Source organism: Miscanthus floridulus, chromosome 18, assembly GCF_019320115.1.
Source record: "Miscanthus floridulus cultivar M001 chromosome 18, ASM1932011v1, whole genome shotgun sequence".
NCBI lineage: Eukaryota > Viridiplantae > Streptophyta > Magnoliopsida > Poales > Poaceae > Miscanthus > Miscanthus floridulus.
In genome coordinates this window covers 25,087,234-25,111,977 of record NC_089597.1, presented here as the reverse complement: position 1 = coordinate 25,111,977, position 24,744 = coordinate 25,087,234, and the positions used below count along the sequence as shown (strand labels likewise).

General features: G+C 48.9%; 5 protein-coding genes across 9 annotated transcripts; 4 read left to right on the top strand and 1 right to left on the bottom strand.

Annotated features, from left to right (window-relative positions):
• The first annotated feature begins 1,574 nt into the window (after positions 1-1,574).
• LOC136523505 (uncharacterized) lies at positions 1,575-2,114 on the top strand. Its single transcript, XM_066517169.1, has one exon. The coding sequence runs from the start codon at positions 1,575-1,577 to the stop codon at positions 2,112-2,114; it is 540 nt and encodes a 179-aa protein (XP_066373266.1).
• A 7,880-nt stretch (positions 2,115-9,994) lies between these two features.
• LOC136519821 (uncharacterized) lies at positions 9,995-15,036 on the top strand. The gene is made up of 5 exons (XM_066513197.1): positions 9,995-10,455; positions 11,354-11,403; positions 12,239-12,394; positions 13,671-13,781; positions 14,647-15,036. The coding sequence occupies exons 1-5, from the start codon at positions 10,236-10,238 to the stop codon at positions 14,779-14,781; spliced, it is 672 nt and encodes a 223-aa protein (XP_066369294.1). The 5' UTR covers positions 9,995-10,235; the 3' UTR covers positions 14,782-15,036.
• A 916-nt stretch (positions 15,037-15,952) lies between these two features.
• Positions 15,953-18,002, top strand: LOC136523504 (GDSL esterase/lipase At4g01130-like; the record flags this gene model as incomplete). Its single annotated transcript, XM_066517168.1, is given in 6 exon segments — positions 15,953-16,060; positions 16,062-16,110; positions 16,213-16,425; positions 16,553-16,704; positions 16,815-17,091; positions 17,396-18,002. Coding segments are annotated over 6 exon segments (1,050 nt in total), but the record flags the coding sequence as incomplete, so codon positions are not given.
• Positions 18,003-18,665: 663 nt separating this feature from the next.
• LOC136519820 (uncharacterized) lies at positions 18,666-23,202 on the top strand. Of its 5 annotated transcripts, XR_010775052.1 has the most exons (7): positions 18,666-19,173; positions 19,272-19,338; positions 21,722-21,853; positions 22,075-22,173; positions 22,268-22,468; positions 22,562-22,579; positions 22,654-23,202. XR_010775052.1 is itself a non-coding variant. In XM_066513196.1 (6 exons), the coding sequence occupies exons 1-6, from the start codon at positions 18,897-18,899 to the stop codon at positions 22,581-22,583; spliced, it is 615 nt and encodes a 204-aa protein (XP_066369293.1). In that variant the 5' UTR covers positions 18,666-18,896; the 3' UTR covers positions 22,584-23,202. The 5 variants fall into 5 exon arrangements, 2 of the variants coding, with proteins under 2 accessions (XP_066369293.1, XP_066369292.1); XR_010775053.1 differs by having other exon boundaries at positions 22,451-22,579; XR_010775051.1 differs by having other exon boundaries at positions 22,562-23,202.
• Positions 23,203-23,351: 149 nt separating this feature from the next.
• LOC136519825 (histone H3.2) lies at positions 23,352-24,091 on the bottom strand. The gene has a single exon (XM_066513205.1). It carries the CDS (start codon positions 23,916-23,918, stop codon positions 23,508-23,510), a length of 411 nt encoding a protein of 136 aa, XP_066369302.1. The 5' UTR covers positions 23,919-24,091; the 3' UTR covers positions 23,352-23,507.
• Positions 24,092-24,744: the final 653 nt, after the last annotated feature.

The following is a 24,744-nucleotide window of genomic DNA, read 5'->3' as shown; positions in this document are numbered from 1 at the left end:
CGGGCGCTCCCGCACTACTATGGCATGGAGCTCCACAACTTCAACCCCAATTCCATCGCGTAGGCGGCCATCTTCATCACCGTCTGCGAGGGGTATCTGGGGATTGCTCCCCATTGGGAGCTGTGGCTCCACCTCTTCCAGGTGGAGCATACCACCAAGCCGATGGGTACGTTGGGCAAGAGGAAGGCGGTGAGGGCCGGCGGCTACACTCTCCAAGTTCGCCAGGACCGTCAGCACCTCTACATCCCAGCCCAACTCGCATCAACCAATCGCCGCTGGTACACGAGCTAGTTTTATCTCCGCAACGACGACGGCGAGCTTCCCCCCTACATCGGGCAAATTGTGGAGAGCTGTCTGGAGAAGTGGAAGTACGGCGTTCCGAAGGAGGATCAGCACAAGCTGTAGTCACTCCTGGAGGGGCTAGAGAGGCTGTTGGACTGCTGCCTTACGGCGGCTGTGGTTGTGGTGGCCTTCCACCGCCGGAGGGTGCTGCCGCTGATGGCTCGGCGGCGGTGCCTGTTCGAGATGAGGCCAGATGAGCCGATCGAGGGCATCTGGATGTCCGTCTCTGCCCTCTCCGATGAGGATATTCTTCGTCGAGTGAGGGAGACGGTGGAGGCGAAGCTGAGGAGCGGTGGCCTGACCCCCATCGCGATGCACCCATCGTGGGGGTTCCTCTCCCCAGTAAGTCACGCGCCGCTATAGCCATCGAGGCCTCTCCGTTCCCCAATGTTTCATGTTCCCTTACCCTTGTTCGCCGTTCCTGTAGGGGATGAGGGACGTGCGAGCCTCCCCGCTGCCCGTTCCTAAGGACTCAGCGCGGCAGGCGGTGAACCGGGTGCACACCGAGGCGCAGAAGAGGCGGAAGGATGCCAAGGTGGTGAAGCGCACGAGGAAGATCCTTGCGCACGAGGGATTGGAGAAGCGCCGCCAGCAGTAGAGGCAGGACGGTCTCCCGGTGGAGTCGTCTCCGTCGTCATCGCTGTCGGCGGACTCTGCGAGCGGAGATGACGAGAGCGAGATGGGGCGGGTCCCCTGGACCATCTCCCCGACATCAGGGAGATGGTGCTCGGGGCATCGGCGAGCAGCCCGGTGCTCCTAGGAGGATGAGGAAGGGACGCCTCGGGGCCGGCGATTGCTCGCCCCGGGGCCAAGGCCGACACGCCCGAGGCACGGGCGTTGGGAAAGCACGCCGTCAGCCAGTGGGCTCGACGACAGTGGTGGAGCGGGTGGCGATAGGGGTAGTGCAGCTGCCCCCGTAGAGGACCGAAGGGGTGCCGGGGTCCATCGAGGACCGGCCAGCGCCAGCGGATACAGAGGGTGTGCCTCTGCCGCTGCCATCGCCTTCGCCGAGGAGGGTCGCCGTGCCGAAGCGGTTGCAGCCCCGCTCGAGGTAAGTGTATCTTTGGCAAAGTCGTAGCATTTTCCGTTCGTTCTTTGGTCGTATGCTGACCCCATGAATATTTTGTCTTCAGTCGGAAGCGACCTACGGAGGTGCCCACCTTGGCGCCCCTTAAGGCGCTCAAGGTGACCTCGGCTCCACCGCCTACTGGGTGGCGGAGGCATAGGCCGCCATGCGATGTGGTGCGGCATCGGCGAGGACTGACCCGAAGGAGCCGGTCGCCCAAGGAGGGGCTGTCGAGGCGACCCCGACACAAACAGGGGAGGGAGCGCCTCCACCCCGCGATGCCGAGGCTCGTGAGTCAGATGGGGCCGAGGCGCCCTCTGTTGCTGAGGCCACCGAGGTCGAGGCCGAGGCGACAGAGGCTAGGGTGCCTAGGACCGCTGAGGCCGTAGCGGAGGGGGCCGGAGCCCCTGGGACCGCCGAGGCCATGATGGCGGAGGCCAGAGCCCCTAGGGCCACCGAGGCTAGTGTGATTGCGGCGAAGCCGTCGAGCCTGGAAGTGGAGATGAAGGCGGCGGAGGCCTCGGTGGTGCCCCTGGTCCAAGGCCCTCCGTCGTTGCGGGAGGGCGCCCAGGAGGCGGAGGTCCATCCGATCTCCTCCGACGATACTTCTTGGGTGCAGGAGGTGGTCCACGCCAAGGTGGCCGGCGCCGTGGAACAGCCAGCTCCGACCCTAGGCGAGGGAAGCTTGGCCCTCGTGCGGGTATGACCCGAGCCCCATGGGTGGGACCACCCATGTGTCCTATGGTAGAGCCAGGATGACCCTGAGGGGGAGCCTCTGTTCGCCCTCGAGGATGTGGCCGAGGGCGAGCACTAGGATACCTTCGAGCAATACCGCCAGCTGGCGGAGCGGTCGCTGCGGACAGTGTTGTCCATTGTGGCTGATAGTTTGCCCGGCGTCGCCTAGGTACGCGCCTTCCTTTCTCGTGTGGTGTCGTCTCTTTTCGAGTCTTCTTGCAGTGCATGACCGCTATTCCGCTTATCTAGGAGCTTGAGACCCGATCCCTCGGGAAGTTGGTCTTTCTCCGATGGGAGAGGGATGTCTAGGACCAGCTCCAGTGGCAGAAGGGCCTGCTTGTCGGCACCAACGAGCTTCTGGCGGTGCAGAGCGCGGAGGCAGAGGACCTTCGCCTTCGTTGTGTCGATGCGAAGGCCGAGACGGCCATGGCTCAGGAGCAGGTCGCCCCTTTGGCGGCACGGGTCAAGGAGTTAGAGGAGGAGCTAGCCCGGGTGGTTGGTGATCGGGACGCCTTTAGGTCCCAGGCTAAAGAAGCCACGGCCTCTGTCAAGGCCCTTGCTAGACAGCTAGGGATAGAGCAGGGTGTGCACCAGCTTACGAAAGGTGCCTTGGATGAGGCCCTCAAGGCGGCTGAGGCATCTCGGACTGAGGTTGTGGTCTAGAGGGGAAAGGCCAAGGGTGTCTTATTCCCCTTGTTTTATTTGTTTTTCTTGTGTTTGGCCCCTAACTCCTTGGTGTGATACAGAGCTGGAGGGAGAGGCTTCCAGGGCAGCCGAGGCCTCCCGGGTTGAGGTCCAGCGCCTGAAGGAGAAGGCCAAGGCGTCTCGGGTCGAGGCCCAGCGCTGGGGAGAGAAAGCCGAGGCCTCTCGGGTCGAGGCCCGACGCTGGGAGCAGAAGGCCAAGGGTGAGTCCCGTAGGCTTCCATCCCTATTTGGCTTGTTTTCCTTTGCGCTCAACCCCATTCTGTTTCCTTTGGCGTAGAGTTGGAGGTGGAGGTCACCCGGGCAGCCGAGGCCTCCGTCGTGGTGTAGGCGGTGCTTGAGACCGAGATCAGGGAGCACGACGTGCTGAAAAGTGCCACCCGTACCACCTGCGAGGCCCTGGAGGTTGAGGGGGTTCAGTCAGGTAGCTCCCTTGGGAGCCGTCTGATTGCGTTGAGCGGCCAAGTGCGCGAGCGGCTCCGAGGAGCGCTGCACACGGGTGTCAAGCGCGCGCTGGCCATCATCGCCTCGCACTACATCGGTGTTGACCTCCAGGCCATCAACGATGGCTATGTCCTGCCCGATGATGATGAGGAGGCCGACAAGGCGGTCGCGAAGCTGATAGAGGCGGCGGAGGGCCTCAGCACGGTGCTGACCAAGCTGTTCGAAGAGGAGGTGGTCCCTCCCTCGCCGTCCGCCGATGCTAGAGGCCCTAAGCCTTGACCTAGGCCCAAGAGGCCATGTAAATAGAATAGGGATTAACTTTGTATCGAAACGCTTGTGACCGTCGAGGCCTTTTTTAAAGTACTCGTTCTTCTTAATCGTTTTTCCTGTATTTCCGAGCCTTTGCCCTCTGTTGTCTCTAATCAGATGTCTTTTGCAAAAAAACCTCTTTGGAACCTAAGCCGCCCCTTGGGCGAAAGGTGGTGAGGGAGTGCCGTAGCCCGGAGGCGTAGGCCGTCTCACGACTCTACCAGCCTTCTGGCCCTGAGACAGACTTTCGGTCCTTGGGTTTTTTACAACCGATTCGTCAGAGCGTGCTAGAGAGTTTGGCGTAGGAATTTTTTCGAAAAACAACTAAAAATGGTGCGTGGGACTTAGGGGGGAGTCCCCCATCTAGCCCCTGAGGGAGGCTCGGTTTTGCAGAAGCAGAGCCATGTCTCCCTTGTGATGTTATCATAATGCCGAGGCCCGCAATGGGCTCGGGGGTTTCTCGAAGAATTAGAACAACTGAAGAACGCTTCTTAATTGTATTTCGAGAAACAATGTATACAATGCTTGGAAATTTAAGGGTAAAAGTGACGTAGCTGTTCTATGTTCCAAGCGTTGGTAAGGATTTCGCCCTTTTCGTTGGCTAGCTTGTAGGTCCCGGGCTTCAGCACTTGGGCGACGATGTATGGTCCTTCCCACGGCGGGGTTAGCTTGTGGCAGCCCTTGTTGCTCTGCCTCAGCCTCAACACCAGGTCACCTACCTTCAGGTCTCAGCTTCGAATGCGTCGGGCCTAATAGCGCCATAGGGCTTGCTGGTACTTGGCCGAATGTAGTAGCGCCACATCTCAAGCTTCCTCCAGTTGGTCGAGGGCGTCTTCGCGGGTGGTGCGGTTGCTTTACTCGTTGTAGGCCTGTAGCCTCGGGGAACCATATTCCAAGTTAGTGGGGAGGATAGCCTCGGCTCCATAGACCAGGAAGAAAGGTGTGAACCCCGTGGCTCGGCTTGGAGTGTTCCTCAGGCTCCAGATGACCGACAAGAGTTTGGCGAACCATTTCTTGCCAAAGTTCTTCAACTGGTTGTAAATTCTTGGCTTGAGGCCTTGTAGGATAATGTCGTTAGCGGTCTGCTGACCACCTCATGGTCACCCTGCACCTCGCGTCGGTTGTCGAGGCGGTCGAGCAGCAGGGGGACCCTGGGGGCTATCGGTGCCTGAGCGGGCTTAGGACGAACCGAGGCCTCCCTATCCTACTGAGGTGGTGCCGTGGGAAGGTCTGAGGCACCCCCGCGCCGTTGGGAGGTGGAACTCTCGGCTTGCTGCACCGCGGCGGTCTCAAGGAGATCCCGGAGCTCACCGCGGACCCATCGCCCCTCCGTGGTAGAGGGCTCAGGCATCATGCGGACTAGCATCACCGTAGCCACGACGTTTTGGCTAGCGTGATTGAAGATTGGGGGTTGCTCACTCCCTTCATCGTCGTGGATGCGGTGGTGGACGTCGCGGGCCCTCCATCGGGCTCCTCCGCCATTGCCGCGACCTCGCTGCTCCTGCTCGAGAGTGTCTCGAAGCTGCTGCAGGAGGAGTCGGTCTTATTCGACCTTGGCCTAGAACTCACGGAGCTGTTCCAGGTTCGGGCGTTGAGGTTGTGCGAGGGCAAGGTTCCCGTTCCATGCTGTCGGTGGGACAACGCGTGGAGGTGTGGCGGTGCCTGCTCCCTGGCGAAGGGGGGAATGGTTGCCCACCCCCTCGTCCTTCTCGCCCGCCCTCGGCATCCCGAGCCCAATGTGGAAACACTCGCGAGTGGGGTCATAAGTGCCCTAGTCGTCGGAGTCGGAGTAGCCGCAGTAGTGTCTTGCAGCCAAGAAGCGGCGCATGGCTTCAGGGTCGTGGATTCCAGAGAAATCCGCTCTGGCCCACGCCTCATCCTCCTCTGAGGAGTCAGTGTGGGTGTGGGTCGAAGCTGTGGCGTCGAGGTCAAGGGCGAAACGTTGGTGGTGTCCCGAGGGCTCTACGTGAACGGAAGCATAGGCGTAAGCATAGGAGGCGGTGGCGTTTCTCAACCCAAAGGGGTACGGGAACGGTGCCATCGCCGGGTTTTGCTCCGCCTGGGTTGGCTCCTCAGGACGTGGCGGGGTAAAGCTTGATGACGGGGCGTCTTCACATGCCACCGGCATCTTTCCCTTGTCCAGGCTCAGGCTAGATAGGTCCCCAACCAAGGACCCTATGCCAACAGCTAGGCGCGGGATACCGGTGGAGCACGGCGCGTCGCCCTGAGCTTGCGTAGTGTTGTGGTGATGCTGCCCATGTCGCGCTTGGTGAGCGTGACAAGAGCGGCCGCCCAGGCATTGCCTATGCCTGGGTTGCCGGTGCGTGGCGTCGTCGTCGGTCGGTGGAGCTTGGGGTGTGAGGAGTACCATGTCGTACTCAAGCCCTAGAGACATAAACTCTAGGCTCCCAAACCAGATCACCATGCCAAGACGTAGTGGTCGTACGGGGTCTGCCATCCGGAACTTGTTGGGATGACGAAGCTGCAACGCAGAGGCCCCTACATGGCGCGCCAACTGTCGACGTTTTGGACCGGCGGGCCCTCAACCAACTAGTAAATTTATACTGCATGTTCCCAATCTCGGATGGTGATGTAAAGAGACACAAGGTTTATACTAGTTCGGGCAATGGGTGCCCTACTTCCAGTCTGAAAGTTCGATCTTGTATTCCTTGCACCGAAATGCTCGTAGTAGGGGGTTACAAGCAGGGCGAGAGAGGAAGCTTGTCCCAAGTCTCCGTGTGGAGTGGCGTGGATTGCTTGAGATGTTGATCTCAAACAGCGGAGGAGCTCGTGTGTTCGTCCGTGCGTTTATGCGTGAATTCGTTGCGTGGGCATAGGCATAATTGTAAGTGTCCGATCCTCCAGAAACGGCCCTGGTCCCTCTCTTTTATAGTTGAAGAGGGGACAAGGGTGATACATGTGCTAGCTACACGGCGTCGTGTGAACGGAGGTGGCATGTCCGAGCCCTGTAGCCTGTTCCTATGGCGGCGTGGTCGACGGAGTGGTCCTGTCCTTGAAGTACTGGGGCGACGCGCCGGTCACATCCGTTTCTGTGTGTCATGGGAGCTCTAGTGTTGGCTTGAAGCGGGGCGTGGCGGTCGACGCGCCGATCACCGTGTGTTGACCGCGTGAGAAGCCGAGACTCAGTTGGTGCCGAGGCCGAGCCATCGTGGGAGGCTCGGTGGGCGCGAATCCCGAGGTTGCCGAGGCCCCGAAATATATTGCCGAGGCTCGGGGGGAGCAGTTAGTCCCGTGTGCTGATTCTGAGGCCACAGTGACCCGGACTTGATTCCCCACACCGCTCCCCTCCAAACTCTTGTTCTTGGGGCAGGGGTTAGGTGGCACAGTGTAGCGTGGGCGCTGATCATGGGCACAACACCAGAGCATAGTGGCCGGTAACCCCTACCCCATTCTGTCCTGGACGGTATGGCGTTGATGCGACTCCCCGTCTCGTCGGCCGCTCCGCAGTGTCGAGCCGTCGTCCGGCTGATATCGCGGGAGTGGTTGGCGCATTAATGGGACGTGACGCCCGGTCGAGAGGACTGGTTGAGGCAGGAGCGACGGGTTGTTGTGGAGCCGGCCTCGGGCGATACGGCGAATCGTCATCTCGTCCGAGGTTTCTCGCGGGGGGCCTCGGTCGAGACGGAGAATTGGTTCCCCGTCGAGGCCTCTAGTGCGAGGCCTCGCGCGAGGCGGAGACTTGGCAGGCCGTCGGGGCCTCCCGTGCGAGGCCTCGAGCGAGGCGGAGAGCCGGTGGGCTCGGACGAAGCCGGGGGTTAACCGATGGCTTACCTTTTGGCTTTGTTCTTGATGGCGTTTAAGTGATTCTTTCGGTATATGCTCGGGGTACCCTGTTTTATGGTACCCGACACGATTTTTGAAGCCTAATTTATATGTCATTAGCATATATTACTGTAGCACCACGTTATCAAATCATGGACTAATTAGGCTTAAAAAATTCGTCTCACAAGTTGTATAATTAGTCTATATTTAATACCCCATGCATACGTGTAGAAACCAAACAAATCATTACACGTGACGAGACGTGCCTAGCTGTGGGGGCCAAGATAGCCCAGCGACTCTCTTTGCGGGACAAAGATCATCGACGTTATTTTCGAGACGGAGAGAGTAGCACGATAATCTATAGAATTAATTTTTATTTCTCATTCTATAAATTTGAGATAGGCTTATATGTGAGCTTTAAAAAATGGTAAAATGTCAAATTCTAAACTAAATAGTCTAATTTATTAAGTAGATTTCAATTCGTACAAATGAAACCATCCACACGGCCCCTGACATAAATCACGATGAACGCCAATACTTGCATGTGATTTCTTAACAGCCGGCGGTGGAGACGACATACACGACACTGTCTGAGGCTGTGTTTAGTTTGCGAAATTTGGAAATTTGGCTACTGCAGCACTTTCGTTTTTATTTGGCAATTAGTGTTTAATTATAGACTAATTAGGTTCAAAACGTTTGTTTCCCGATTTCCAACCAAACCGTGCAATTAGTTTTTTTTCGTCTACATTTAATGCTCCATGTACGTATCGCAAGATTCGATGTGATACCTACTGTAGCACTTTTTGAAAAAAAAATTGGGAACTAAACAAGACCTGACTTAATAAAAGATGAGTTGTCGTGTAGATCCTAGAGCAATCGCGCGAAGACGCTTCAAAAAACCTTATATACCCTGTTCGGGTGCAGGATCACAAGTGTGGAAAAGGGTAGGGTAGGAGGGCCTGCTTTCCTGATTGTCATGCACGCACGGGGTCGAGAGGGCATGTTTGTTTGAATTTATTAGCCGGCTTATCAGTTAGAATCTATAATATTTTTCTTTCACAACAAAACAGCTTCAGCCGGCTTTAATACCAGCCGAATAGGCCCTATAAACAACAGTGAAACGGAGGAGACAAAACCCTAGCTCAAATAAATGTGTTTTGGATGTCTGATATGTCATAGGCCAAAGATTTAAGAGTCAAGCAACCAAAAAATAAAACTGCAAAGAAGGATGGTCGCGGGCTGAATTCCGATGGACCATTCACTGTAGTGCCAGGCGGCCGTGAAACAACGAGACTTCATATAGTGATGAAGAGAGCTAAGTATGTCATCCTCCACTTCAAGTAGCAATGTGACTAAAGTTCCACCTTTTAGTTTTATTCGAAATAATTGAAAATTCTCTATTCGGTCAAGCCTATTTATTCCAACACTCGATGGGCACTTGGATCACACTTCCGCTTCCACGTACCGAAAGCAGTAGTGCAACGCCACAAGCCACGAGGGCCACATGTACACGATTTGACATTTGGCAAGCCTGTTTGGATGCTCCTACCAGACTATTTAATCTAGAATTTCCGGATCCCATGTTGAGAAAATCGTGCCGTGCGCCTGAGAACACTTGTCTGTGACTCACAGGATACTAAAGAAGCTCGCACAACCTGGCACTGACAGGAACGACCGTTAGGCCATATTTGGATTCTAAGTTTAGCTACTAAACTTTAGATCACTTTAGCTCTTGATGCTTCAAACAGGTCTAAAGTGTTGTCTAAAAATTTAGACCATCTTACAAAACTTTAGACCACATTAGTTAGTGAACTAAAGTTATTTAAAGTTTTAGTCCTCAACTTTAGTCAAAGTTAACTAAGCTTTAGACTTGGAAAGAGTGCCTAGAGCAGCCGGCAAAGTCTCCAAAAGTGAAGATACTGGTCTGGGGTTTGAACCTAGGCTCCCCACTGGCCTCCACGAAGGCCGCGCCCAAGGTGGCACATTAAAAAAATCTAAACATGCCCTTACTCCCTCCATCCAATCTTGTTTTTCAAGGATTTAAATTTTTTATTAAAATTTAGCTAGATCTATAAAAAATATTATTAATATTTATATATTTCATAATATGTTTATTATAAAAATACATTTCACTATTAATCTAATGATACCTATTACACGTCTAATACATATTACATATATGCAAATTTATAAAAAATGGTTTCTCAAAAAATAAAGTGTGTTTTTTATTTCTCAGATCTGATCGAATAAGTTTTGTAGGATCAACGTACACATTTTTTTTTATAAAAGTGAACTTACACAGTTATCCTTGCTTCTTCTTCTTCTTTTTGAGCAAACACAGTTATCCTTGCTACGCAATCCATAGCCACATGCCCACACATGAGCTCTCGGTGGCACTCGAGTCACAGCTCTGCTGCAGGAAACGGGGTCCACCGCACCAATTGGCATTTGACGGGTTGGTCCGGCACGCCGACGTCCTCGTGTGCCGAACGCTGCCGCTTTAGGTGCAAACAGGCCCGATCGCACGAGACTCGATCGGATCCGCTCAGCAGAAGCGGACCATACGACAAATACGCAACGCATACAGGAAAGGAAAGCCCGTCAGCCCCACCACGCCGGGGAGGTCGGACCGGCACGCGCGGCCCAATTCCTGAGTTGCTTCGTCGCGAACCTCTCTCCTCGTCTCCCAGAACACGCCTCCGCGTCCCTTCAACCTGGATTACCACCAGTTTTACAGCAGCCAAACCGCGTGATCCGTCCGAGTTTCCGACCCCGCTCGCTCTCGCCGGAGGCCCGGAGCTCTCCACCTCCAGCAACCCACTCCACCCCCGCGCGGACTGCGCTCGCGGCGCCGATGGAGTACGACTTCCGGGGGAGCCGTTCGGGCTCGGGCCCCTACGGCGCGCCCGGGGGAGGCTCCTCGCTCTACCCGCGCGTCGGGCAGCCCTCCCACGGCGGGGGCGGAGCTTCCACGGCGTCGCCGCGGGCCGCGCCGTACCACCACGGCTCCGGGTCCGGGTCCTCGGCTCCCGTCGTAACGCCGCTCGCTCCAACCTCCTCCTCCTCCTCCTCGAGTAATTCTCTCCCTTTGCCGCTTGGTACTCATATGGTATCATAATATCCGATTAATTCACGGTTGGTTGGGCTTGGTCCCGGAACGAACAACTGCTCGCTATGTACTGGATCGAATGTAGTATGGTGAATCGACTGTCGGCTTAATTGGATGTTTTTTTTTTGGTGGCTGTTAGGTAAGCAGATCTCTTTTTGGTTCGGGTTCTAATTGTTGGTATCACGATGAGGAAACTTACTAAATCCACCTTTACACTGGCCAATCGTAGCACTTGCCTTTGTTCATCTGTTAATTGCCTGCAAGTCGACGCAAGCTCTGTTACTCCTCTAGGGCATGCTGTGTAGTAGAAATGGCAGCAGATTCGAATGATACAAGCTACCCCTAAATTTAGTTGCACCTTGAATGTCTTGCGACAGGGCTTGGTCGGGTGTTTTTGGTGCAACTAAGTTGCGGACTAAGACATGAAATGGTTATGCACAAATCAAGGTGCTTTAAGGATAGGGTTTTTGTGTGTGTGCGCGCGCGCGCGCATACACTTGGCAAGGAACACAACGGTGCTAGATGCCAAATGCTTATGAAATAGGCATACACTTGGCAAGGAACACAACGGTGCTAGATGCCAAATGCTTATGAAATAGTTGAGTAAATGTTTATTACCCATCCTCAACATAATGGAAGTTGATAAGACGCTAGACTTTCCTAGGCGTCTGGATGTATTTTAATTTTGTAATTACTGAACGCTGCAAACCAGTTGGTAATGCATTAATTGTGTTTCTTTGTTTGTTTTGCTGCTTCCATCATGCCAAAAACAAAAGAGACAGCAAACTGCTTTCTAGTGTTTTCTGTTTTGCTTCTGTCAACAGCAGTTTGTATTCTAATAGTATTGTATTCTTATTGCACAGAGGTGGGCATACAAGTTACGATAAAGCCTGAATTCCGCATTGCCCCACCTGTGAGTAATTTAATTTAATATTGAAGTACATTTTGTCGTGTCTTGTCAGGAGCTATTAATCTGCTGTTAGATACAGAAGTGTTACGTCAGTGAGATTACACTCTTGCCTAGCTGTTAGACAAATGTTGGTACGCTGTTAATTCATATGTCATTTTGAAAAAAATATATATGTGTGTAAATATGAAAATTTTAAACTGCTGGTAACTAAATCCAACAGGAGATGATTTTTTTAAATAGTTTTTGGTTTCATATGGGGCAGTCTATGGAAGGCAAATTTGCTTTATCTGTTGTTAGTCAAGTTTAACCGCCGAGTGACGAACCATTAACAAATCTTACAGGTTTATCTAATTCTCAATGGACAATAACCCTTTTCTCGCAGCCTGTTGTAGATCTACCTAGTGCAGCTTATTCCATGATGAATGGACAGCTTGGGATGAAATTGTGTCTAAACAATACATGGAACTAAGATCTGTGCTAGTAATTCTGTTCTCTAGAAAATTTGCAGATGGCTTCTGTTAATTGTTCAGCAGCTGTGCTATTTATTGGTTGTATATAACCTTGGTGTTATAGTTTGCAGTCAACTGATTTGAAATGTATGAGAATGCAATTCATACTATATGTGGGTCTGTCAAAGTGTCGTACTGTATGTAGGGCCTGTCTAGTGTTTATTGTGTTCCTAGAAATGCACTCTACCATTCTTCAATTCCGTTTACATTTTATCGTTATTGAGATACTCTGTGGTTAAGTGCCATTAAGTGTGTGCTATTCAAGCTTAACTCATCCACCTGTTGTAAGTAGGGAATTCATTATCTTCTAATTAGTGTTATCTTTTCAGCCTCAATTGCCACCACAGATGGTAGAAATTCCTCGCAGCACCTTCAACTTTGATTTTGAGTATGAGAGAAGGATTCTTGCTGAGGCAGAGAAGGAGAACCCCAACTGGACTAAATTCGTGGTAGAAAGACAGGCACCACCTCCTGTGGCACAGCAGGCAAGATACATAGATCCTGCTATTTCTTTCTTTCTTTCTTTCTTTCTTTCACAAGTCTATTAATATCATTAACCATTACACGGCTACCATTAACTAATGTTTCTACAAGTTCCTAGCGTGGGAAAAGGGTCTTAAGTTGTTTATAGACTTATTTTTTGTTATTGATGTTGGCTTAATTGCAAGCTTTCCTAGCGTGACTTGTACCCACTGCTATAGTAATTTTGCCCTCGCACCATTTTTTTATAAAGGTTTTCCCAGCTTTTATAGAAAGCATACAAGAGGCCGTACAATGCAATCATGATGGGGCTACCAGCTTACAAAAGAGAACAGCAGTGCTCAAAACATGAGCAGCAAAACCACCTCTTTACACACCAGAACACAAATCTAAACATCAACTACTTCAAGGTATCTTCAAAAGATATAATATGGTTCAGCAAATGGAATGTTGCCACCCAAGTCTTGACTTGCTCAGCCTGCCCATCCATCCTAGAGCTGTCCTTCGGTCTTGGCAGAACTTGCCATTTCTGCAAAAATAACAAAAGTTTGTATGGACTCTCAGGGGGATTTGGGGAATTTATGCTCAATTGCCATTTTATTTCTAACAGTCCAGAGACCCCAAGCAATGATTGTGTAAAGAAAAGGCTTATAATTGTAGCAAGTAGCAACTGACTGACAAAGGCAGCCAGGACTCGTGAAACTCCTTCATGTTAGATGGCACCCTATCCCACGCCAATGATTCTTTGACGCAGTACCATATGAAGTTTGCCAAGACACACTGGAAAAGAACATGGTTGACATTCGTAGGTTTCCACAAAGAACAGAATTGCTGCACCCCTTCCACTTCTTTTGTTTTAGCTCAGTACCAGTCTGCAATCTGTCCTGAAAAGCCAACCATAGGAAGATTTTGATTTTCAGGGGTATTCCTTAGTTTCCTGGCACTCGTACTGTTTTTCCTCATTGTCAATTTTTGTTGATGTCTGGTTTGCTGTATAATGTGCGTTAGTTGAAAGACTAGAAGTATTTTCGAACTTGATTATTGAAACAACAATAAATCAATACTGTAAATGACATTGCTGAACCTGTTGAAAGACTTGAATTTCTCTTCTCAGAAGGGCTTTTGATCCCTTTGTGTAATTTGAATAGTCCAACCTTGCGATTCATTTTAGGTTCCTCACTACCCTTCGTCCGTTTAACATGATGCGTGGTGCATGCCAGCCAGATGTTGGAGACAAATTCTATTGATAGAATTACTGACGTTCCCAGTTTCATTTTGCAGGCTACACCAGCATCTTCAGGGGATCCAGTTGTCGACAGGTACGTCTCAATGGGGCTTGGGCGTGAAGCAGTCTCATTTGCGGTGTTGAATTATGGAGATAATCCAACGAAGGTATGCTCTTTCCCCCTTGTTGTATTTTCTTTAATACTGCTTTCAGCACCACTTAATCATGAAAAAATGGCTTTCTAATAGCTAAAGTTTCTTCAATGCCGATAACATAACTATGTACATCCGGATTTTTGGGCAATTAAATACACCTTTTCATGTTTCATCCACTAAGGGCGCGTTTGGATAGACACCCTCATGTGCCCACCCAAAAATTTGCCTTTGACCGTAGGCAGGATGTTTGGATCCCAGCTGGGCTTTGGCTTGCCCAGCATCGCACGGCCAACACGCAGTTCACTTTCCGGCCGATGCACGGCCAATTCCTGGGCTGCTGATTCAGCTGCCTAAATTTGGCCAGCCAACTATTAGGCAGGGCACATAATGGCAGTTACCAAAGGCACCCTAATTCTTTTCTTTCCAAGACTATAGTTGTCTTCTTGTCTTGTCAACATTATTATTTTTTGTCATGATCTTCAAAGAGATGAATCATTGAAATATTAGCCTGTTGGGAGTTTATGTTGCTCACTCACTCATGATTATCAACTGCCATTCACCAGTACTGATCACTTCACTAGTTCACTTAATATGCTTAGCATGTTTTTGACATGTACATCAGTTAAGCTGAGACAATTCCTGGTTCGCAATTTAGCAAATTTACACTATGAAAATAATGAACGCTGAACATAGAAGCAAGGTCTTTTTTCCGAAGACTTTTTGTAGGAATGAAAAAAAATGCATTCCTTCTACAACTTGCCAATTTTTTGTGCAGAAAAGAACATTTTGCTGTTTGGTAATTGCTCATAAGTGGGGTACAGTGTTTGAATAAATAATATCAAACTGACAAGTACGAACCGTCTTATCTTGTGCCCAGGTGAAAGAGTTCGTGAAATCCTACAACATCCTCCACGAGATGGGCTTCACATCGCCAAACGTCCCCGAGCTGCTAGCCATCCACGACAACGACCCTGACAAGGTCATCCAGCGCTTGCTCTCCTCGCCATCCTGATCCCAGAACAAGACGCCTCGTATTTGTATACCGCATCCATGTACAGCCCTGCCCTATGCTGGCAACCATCACAGATGATGTGGTTCTACTTCGATATATCTACGTGTTAGCTGCCCCTAGCTCTGTGAACCGAGTAACACGATTTGTATGTTGTACTTGTATACCGTCACCCGTTTGGTGTTTTTCTTGAAAACATTTTTTGCACCGTTTCATTCACGTTTGGATCTTTTCTCAGCTATCTATTACTGTACGACATGATTGACTGAGTGATGTTTCTCGTCGAGAAACGGCACGTATTTGTCTTGGTGAGTATATCCATTGGCTGACTAGTTCATCATTTTTCAGTGGCTGGCTAGTTCATCGTTTTTCAGCAGTTTCCTCGCACCGCTTCGCGTCCGCCGCCGAGCGTCGTCCTCTCATTGCTGGCTTGCGTACAGTCTCCACTGCATGGACATTCCACTGTTTGGTCAGAGCTTCAGAGGATAGATACAGCAGCGTCCGAAATCGGAATGATCCAAGTGTCCAACAATGTCCAAAACATCTGTCGGTCGCTGACTCCACTTCACAGTTCACACCAGTATCTCTAGTGACGGCACTGCCGCTTTGTCATGGCGTCGCGGCGGCGGCCGTCCTCTCCTTCCCCGTGCTGCCAAGCTCCAGCTCAACGCTTGCAATCCCGAAGATAGTTTTTATTAGGGTAAAGGACACTTTACAACCCTCAACTTGCATCAAAGTTCGATTTTCAACCTTCAACTCTGAAACCGGTCAAGAAACACCCTCCAACTATCAAAACCGGACGAATTTGGTCCTCGGCCGGTTTCAAAAGCGGTTTTCTATTTTCGAGAGGCGCCGAAATTTTAAATTATTTTTTTGAGCATCTTAACGTCCTCAAATGAAAAAACTCAAAACTATAAAGTTGTAGATCTCATTGAGATCTACAATTTACATATAAAAATTATCTTCATCCGACATCGTATCGAAGGGTTTTCTATTTTTTGAAATTTGAGTCTCATCACGCGACAAAATATGGTGCCGAAATTTTATATTATTTTTTCGAACATCTTACTTTCCTCAAATGAAAAAAATTAAAACTATAAAGTTGTAGATCTCATCGAGGTCTACAATTTACATATAAAAATTATCTTCATCCGACATCGTATTGATCGGGCGCTGCAAGTTCCCTGCCGTCTTCAACTTCGGCGACTCCAACTCCGACACCGGCGGCTTCTGGGCCTCCTTCCCGGCGCCGCAGGGCCCGTTCGGCATGACATACTTTCGGCAGGCCGGCCGGCCGCGCCTCCGACGGCCGCCTCGTCATCGACTTCATAGGCACGTACCTCTTGCGTACACGCATCGCGTGCTTCATATCCATCGCTTCTGTTTCTGAAAAAAAAAATTCTGAAAAAAAGTTGGTGTTTGTCCGACCAACAGCGCAAGCGATGGGGCTGCCGCTGCTGAGCCCGTACCTGCAGTCCATCGGGTCGGACTACCGGCACGGCGCCAACTTCGCGACGCTGGCGTCCACGGTGCTGCTGCCCAACACGTCGGTGTTCGTCACCGGGACCAGCCCCTTCTCCCTCGGCATCCAGCTCAACCAGATGAAAGAGTTCAGGAACAGAGTGCTCGCCTCCAACGGCAACAACGGTATGCCACCACAGTACTGAACCCTGTCTCTTTCAGTCAAGCCTCTGAAGAGATAAGACTACTAGAAAAATGCTCTGAACTTCAGAGTTCAGACAGGAAGGTTCAGAGATGCTTGGTTGCTTTGCAGGCCAACTCCCTCGTCCGGATGTCTTCGGCAACGCTCTGTATACAACTGACATCGGACAGAATGATTTTACCTCAAACCTTGGATCCCTCGGCGTCGAAAGCGTCAAGCGAAATGTACCTTCAACTGTCAACCAGATCTCCTGGACAATACAGGTAAGTAGTGTAGTAGAATCATCTGCTACTTCAAGTTGAATTACTGAAATGATCAAAAGAGCAGAGGAGATTCAGTTGATTCCATTGTTCATGCATATTTTGTCTGATAGGACTTGTATAACATCGGAGCTCGCAACTTCATGGTGTTCAACATGGCGCCCGTAGGATGCTACCCAGCATTCCTCACGGAGCTTCCTCATAACAGCAACGACTTGGATGAATTTGGATGCATGAAAAGCTACAATAGTGGAGCGACATACTACAACGAGTTACTGAACAGCAGCTTAGCCGAGGTCAGAAAGAAGCTGCAGGATGCGTCGATCGTGTATGTCGACAAGCATACCGTAACGCTTGAGCTGTTCCAACACCCAACGGCTCACGGTAAGCTCTTCTAAATATTTGTCACTGCGAATTTGGTTCACATTTACATCTGATAGAAAAATTGAATGATCTGGTGTTCATCTCAGGGCTGAAGTACTCCCTCTGTCCTAAAATAGAAATCATTCTCGCTTCCCGAGAAGTCAGCTTTTTAAAACTTTGACCAATTATATATAAAAGAATATTAATAATTATAATACATAATTACTATCATTAGATAGATCGTTGAATATACTTTCATAATAAACTTATTTGGAGATAGAAATGTTAAAATTTGACATGCACGCATCCCATAACGTCATCTATTCTGGGTGGTACCGGACTAGAGCTTGCTGTGGATATGGCGGTGGAACATACAATTTCAATCAGGATGTTCACTGCAGAAACAGCAAGGTAGTGAACGGCAAAACTACAACGGCAGGGGCTTGTGGAGACCCGCAAAACTATGTCAGCTGGGATGGGATACATGCCACTCAAGCTGCAAATAACAAGATAGCCTATGCAGTGATCAGCGGCTCCTATTCGTATCCACCTTTCGATCTTTCGAAGCTATGTAGCCCTTAGGCATCATCTAGTCAGACATACAGTGTTGTTTAAACCATGATATCATAACAGAAGATAGCAGCACTGATGTGTTTGGAAATAATCAGGTTTAAACTTCAAGCACTGAACCAAGAATGACTGAATGAGGATGGTATGTAGTTGTTTTAGTCGTACAGGATTGCTACATGCGGTACTTGTTAGATTGAATAGAGTATGTTGTTAAGAATTCAGACTTTAGATCACAGTTCACTCCCAAATGCAAGTGCAATTCCTGCAAACAAATTCCAGATACTGATTCACAAAAACCACTTGACACAACACAGTTCAACAATTGTGCTCTTAATGCTAGCATAATTTCCAGATCACTCTGAAATCAAGATACACTCTCTGAAATTAGAGTATAAGCAGATCACTACCACTCAATCTCAGAACTAGTGACAACCCTTCGGCACTCACCAACACATAGCAGAAGAAAACAAGAGACATCTAAATTGTAGTAGAAAATTCAGGACAGTGAATAGCGTGTTCCTCCTAAAGGCTTAATTATAGCAGATGAGGTTTCAAGCTAATAATTTGTTTAAAAAAAAAGGTTTCAAGCTAATAATAGGCAAAGTCATGCCATTGCCAGTTGTTTCACTTGTACGAAACCACAACAAATTATACTACTTGCTATAAATAGTAAAAACATACAGTTGACAGTACAGGTCAGAACATCACATCTTACTGCAAAGGCTGCAAATACAGTACTCCCTCCGTCCAGTAAATTTTGCAATTTTAGAGTTTAAATTTGTCCCACAAATTTTGCAATCCTAGAGTAGTAGGCTATCACATCAAGTGGGACCCAGGTTACGGAAGTCCCTTGAACGCTAAAAAAAAACACGACCGACAGCCAAACCTCACGCGAACGCCCTCAGCCACTCGTTTCATCTCCCCCATCCGAGACTCCCCACATCCTACTCCGTATCCTCCGCTGCCGAGCACTCCCGCACCACCTCAGAGCTCCTTCCCCATCCATCCACAATCCTGATCCCGAACCCAAATTCACGCTCAAATCGAACTCCATCCCTACAGATCTCCTTTCCCCGTTCCTCTCCTCTAGTAGCTCCTCATCCTCGACGCGCGCATGTCTTGAGGCGGCGGCAGGTGCCGTCGGCCTGCCGGATCAACCCGAGGGTGCCCTCGTCAGTGTAGAAGTATCCCCAAGAAATCCGGCCACCCTCCTCGCGTGGATCAACCCGAGGGTGCACTGCCCATCTCGCGTCGGTCCCACGATGGGCCTGTTTGCATCGGCCGCTAAGAGATGCAGCAACGGCAAGAAGTTACTCCGCAGTGCGGACGCGTGCTGCTGTTCGCCGTCCACCTCCGCCCCTGGTGGTGTGCGCGGCAAGGAAGAGGCGTCGACGTCTGCGTCGGCTTCCACGCCAGATAGCAAGAAGAAAAGGTGGAGGAACAGGACGTTCTGGAGGAAGAAGAGGAAGGCCAACAAGGAGAGCGGCGATGGCAGCGGCGAGCTCGCGGACCTCGTCAACAACATTTCGGCCAAGTCGGGTAAGCCGATCCATCCAACAGCCACTCGTACGCATGCAGATGTAGATGCCCATATGCGTGCATGGCTAATACGCTTGCCGGTACGTGCTGCGCTGCAGATGTCTGCAAGAATGTGAATGCGGCCGAGGAAATCCTACGGGGCAGCAACCAGAACATGCTGGACAGGTTGCTAGTTGCTGCGATAAACTGCTATTTAGGTCTCCAAAATGATGAACTGTTGTATATGCATGATGATGAAATGCTGCTTTTGGTAAATAAGAATTATCCTACATAATGAAACTGGTGTTCTTATAAATCTGTATAGGTAAATTCACAATGTTTTCGACTCTCTGATATGATATAATGAGGTTATTACTCGTACAACAGTACAACATCATGGCCAAATAATTTTTACATTCCCATTTATATGTTCTGCAGTTTATACATTCCATTCTTTGCATGTAAACTGAACCGAACTTATCTATTTACTATTTACTATATATCATGAGCTGAACTTTTAGGCCTAGAGAAGTTTCTGAAATTAAAACACCACCAACATAGGAAACATTTGCCACAAACCATTTAAAGTTCAAAACTTTATATAATTACAGCAGTACCAAAAGGCTTACTCCTTTATATTACAGGATATATAATTACAGCAGTACCAAAAGGCTTACTCCTTTATATTACAGGACATATAATTATAGCAGTAGCAAAAAGCTTATTCCTTTATATTACAGGACTATCAAAATACTCATGTGGGGTTTACTCATGTCCATCATTATTTTTCTAAGGACTTCATCACTGTCTCATAGAGTTGTCGGTCACAACTAAGGCTTTTAGGAAGCATGCCTAGCGCTTCGAGCCTGCCTTTGTCAATGTGAGGAATTTTATATCTGTTTCCTCCTTCATCTTTCATCACCTCAATCAAACACCCTTGTAGTGTGAGGAACACCCTATTCAAAGTATCTGGATCATAGTTATTAAACTCATTTTGGACATTCTGAATCAGCTCATCCAAATGCCTAGAGATCCTTTCATAGGTTAATGATTGGAGAGATGCAAAGAATCCCAGGTCTAGTACATTCCAATCTGGGGAATTTGCAGGTTGGTTGACGAGTCGTATGTCGAGCCCTGTTTGTGCTACAGCTTGAGCAAATTCTGCGTCATCTACTGGCACATGTGAAGGGGCATTGTCTTGTTGAATATATATGGTTTTTCCTCTAAGTTCTCGTGGCCATTTTCGAACAATAGCTTTTAGAACTTTACCAATCAGGTACGACCTCATAGTAGTTCGATCCACCTTAATAGGCTTAGTGACTTGGGCCCTTCTCCCTCTGTTACGGCTTCTTCGTTTTGCTCCTTCCTGCAGTAAATGAGAGACAAAGTCGGGATAACAAATGAGTACCAAAAATTGATGTAAGATAGCGAAACAAGTGTATTATGCTGTACCTTTCTAACAAATGGCCACACTCCTAGTTTCCCATCAAAAATGCAATTACCTGCATCATTATATATAGGTCTTCCAACTGCTGATAGGAACATAACTTTACCAACGGAATTCTTATTCTGCACAGTCCTATGTGGGTCATCCTCGTCTGGTAGCATATAATATTTCCTGTACGTGGATGTTGTGTTGAACCACTTCTCGTCTATATGGATGATATTGTCCATTTCAATGAACTTGGGTTCATTTGGCAATGTCCGTTTATCTAACATGGAAATACACCATTGTAGCCTCTCTTTCTTATTTTCTTCCCTCAACAATGGCTTTAGTGTGCTAGAGTGGCGTCGTAGTAGCCCTTCTTTGAACCGCGTATGCAGAGTGCTCTTTTTTACACCGATGGCTTCTGCTAGAGATCGAATAGTGCTCCTCCTATGCAAGGGAACACTAAGAATCTGAGATAGATCTACTTGTACCTTTTTGCGCCCGCACTTCTTGGGCATTCTTGATCTAACATCCACTGGCCTTCCTTGTGCACGGCATTGCTTCGCTCTCTGCCAAATGTGTTGCACTCGATACCTACTCACTTTGAACAATTGAGCAACTATAGTTGTGCTTTTTCTCTTTAGTCTTCCATGGTTGCTTCTCTCAAGCAATGCTTCATAGATTTGCTGTCGTTCGACATCTGTCAAATTTCTGTATGGACGTGCTCTATTCTGAGTACCATGATGATCTTCTTCAACATCTGAGTCCTCCAACTCCTCTTCATCGAAGTGTACCTCCACAACATTAGCATACACACCATACTCGTGCATGTCGTCCATCATGTCTACAAAAAAGGAATTACAAGGTGAGTTATTGTAGAGCAGTTGGTTAAGATTTGAAGATCAATTTAACTGACATGAGTTACAAAAACCAATCAGGTCTGTTGGATTAGGTGCATTGAACATTAGATATTTAATGTCCTTTTAGTAGTAATCTGTACCCATTATGATTACATCATATATGAAGGAAACCCCTTAATGTTTGAACTATTCAATTCAACGTGCTTTGGAAAATTAAATGAAAAAGGATTGATGATGGTGTACTCACTGATAACTTGCTGCATCTCTTGTTGCTGCTCAGAAACTTCAATGTTGTGATGTTCTTCAACATCCGAGTCATCCAACTCCTCTTCATTGAAGACTATGTCCTCAGGGTGAGTATGAACACCATACTCATCCATGGCCTCCACCATGCCTACAAAAGAATGAAATGGTGAGTTGTGGAGCAATTGTGTAGGAGTATTTCTTAGTTCAATTTTTGGTTCACTTATGAGTGTTGGTACAAGTAAATAATTATTGGTATAAGCGATGAACTGTAATTGATGTTAATTTTCTGTATTGGAGAACTGTAACTGCAGGCGTATTCAGCCATTGAAAAGAAAAAGGTTAGCAGGTCGTAAGCTTACTGTGAACTTAATGTATTTGTCGCTGCAGCTTAGAAGGTTCAAAGTTTATATCAAATTCATGTGGACCACCAAAGATGAGACATGCATCTTGCGGATGCTCTTCCTGTACTCCAACTACTGCAATGAGGTGAGGCACAATATGTAATTCAAGTATGATTCTAGTTTTAAATAGATAATTAAAATTGAGCTGGTTCTTATTGTTGTCTGAATACAATCAATAGAAAAAGAATTACCTTCATGATGTTCGTGTTCTCCCTCGGAAGCATAAACGTTGAGATCGATGACATGCATACCAAGGCGTTCATTGTGATGAAGATGTAGGGGCTGACCTTGGAAATGGGCTTCAGCTGCATAAACTTGATCTTGCTGGACATGAGAGATTTTGTCTTCTTGCTCATATGCAGGTTTTTGATTGAGATCAGGTAAGAGCTCTCCATGTTGATCTGGAAGTTGGGCTTCATCTTCATGAAGTTGATCTTCCCGGAGATGACCGATTTCATCTTCCTCATGTGCAGGTTCTTCATTGAGATCAGGTAAGAGCTCTCCATGTTGATCAGGAGGAATGTTGAGATCTATGGGCATGGCTGATGATGAAAATGGCTTCCAGGTTGATGGAGGGGAGGCTAGTGTGAGTGGATGATCTTGTGGGTATTGCAGAGAGAGCTTATACGAGGGGAGGCTGATGGGAGTGGATGATCTTGTGGGTGTTGCAGGGAGAGCTTATACAAGGGGACGTGGGGTGGCACAGGCGGGAAATCACTTGGAGATCACAGGCGGGAAATCACTTGGAGATGGTTCAAATTTTGGACACCGCGTGGATCATTCTCAGCCACAAACTAGTGTTCATGGAAGCTTTGTTTATTTTTTTCTCTGTCTCCAGAGTCTTCTCGCCATGTTGTATCAACCTTTGTGTAAAGACACGTGTAGACCATATCCTGTGCAATGATTATGAAACTGAACTCTGGTATAGTATGCCAGATTAACAATAGGGGTATTTTGGTCATTTGCCTTGGTGCATTGGTGGCTCCCTCAGGTCTTACAATTGCAAAATTTACCGGACGGAGGGAGTAAGTTTCAATTTGTTCTCAACATTTTCTTTAAGGGCTAATGATGATAGATCCACCTTGTTAATCAACAGTTTACTAGGAATTGAATCTTACAAAAGTAAGAAACCATTGCAAGCAAAAAGTAACCACCTGCCACAATTTACCAAGGCCCATTCCAAGCATGCATTCAGAAAGCAGGCACCATCATCAGCAACCACATCGCGAAGAGAAGCATAGATCAGTGCATTTCTCTGAAACAGATAGGCATAGTTCATTGATAGCGTTACCACACAGGACGAAACTACAAACTTTTGACGAGAACAGATCCTAAACGCAGACCTAGAACATGACGAGAATAGATATACTGAACACCTACAGTAGTGGCAATCACGCGTGGCGAGCGAAACGCAAACGCCTAAGCGCGCTCCCCGCGGATGCGGCGGGCGAGCTGGATGTCCTTGGGCATGATGGTGACGCGCTTGGCGTGGATGGCGCAGAGGTTGGTGTCCTCGAAGAGCCCGACGAGGTAGGCCTCGGCGGCCTCCTGCAGCGCGGCGACGGCGGAGGACTGGAAGCGGAGGTCCGTCTTGAAGTCCTGCGCGATCTCGCGGACCAGGCGCTGGAAGGGCAGCTTGCGGATGAGCAGCTCCGTGCTCTTCTGGTACTTGCGGATCTCGCGCAGCGCGACGGTGCCCGGGCGGAAGCGGTGCGGCTTCTTCACGCCGCCGGTCGCCGGGGCCGACTTCCGCGCCGCCTTCGTCGCCAGCTGCTTCCTCGGCGCCTTGCCGCCGGTGGACTTGCGCGCCGTCTGCTTCGTGCGGGCCATTCGGGGTGGGAGTGGGTGATTTGGGCTCGGAAACAAGAGAGTTTTGGGAGATTTTGGTGTGCTGCCTGGAGTGGTGATTCGGCGGGGGGTTGGGTGCGTTTAAGTAGCGGTGGGATTTCGGGAATTGGCGCGCGGCTTGAAATTTCTTTGCGGTTTTGGGCAAAAATTCGGGGGGTTGGAGGGATCCGGGGAGCGCGACCGCGGCGTGGGGGGGCGGAAGAGGAACTGGGTTTCGGCGATAGGGGAGCCCTTGGATCAGGGTGGATTTGACGGCGGGGATGCCTCCTGCAGCGCTGCCACGGATCGCGATCCGCCACTGCCGGCCGCCGTGCGTGGTGTTGGACTGTGTTGGGGCTTTGCCTGGCTGTGGCTGCCAATGGCCCATTTCAAACGTGCTCATAGTATCTTGATTCTAAAAACAATACCACGCACGGCTACTTATAATCGGAGCTTTAGAATAAGTCAAATGTCCTCAAGTCCATGGGTTTATTATGAAAATATATTTCATTATTATTCTAATAGTACTTATTACACAACCTAAATATTATTGTTTTTATAAATTTGATCAAAAGTGATATTAATTGACTCATCAAAAAAGAAGAATTACATTATTTTAGGCCTTGTTTAGTTCCTCCCTTAAAGTTTAGTCTCTATCACATCGTATGTTTGGACACATGCATGGAGTATTAAATATAGACTAAAAAATTACTGATTGCATAGATTGCGACTACTTTGCAAGACGAATTTTTTAAGCCTAATTAGTCCACGATTTAATAATGTGGTGCTACAGTAAACATATGCTAATGACGGGTTAATTAGGCTTAAT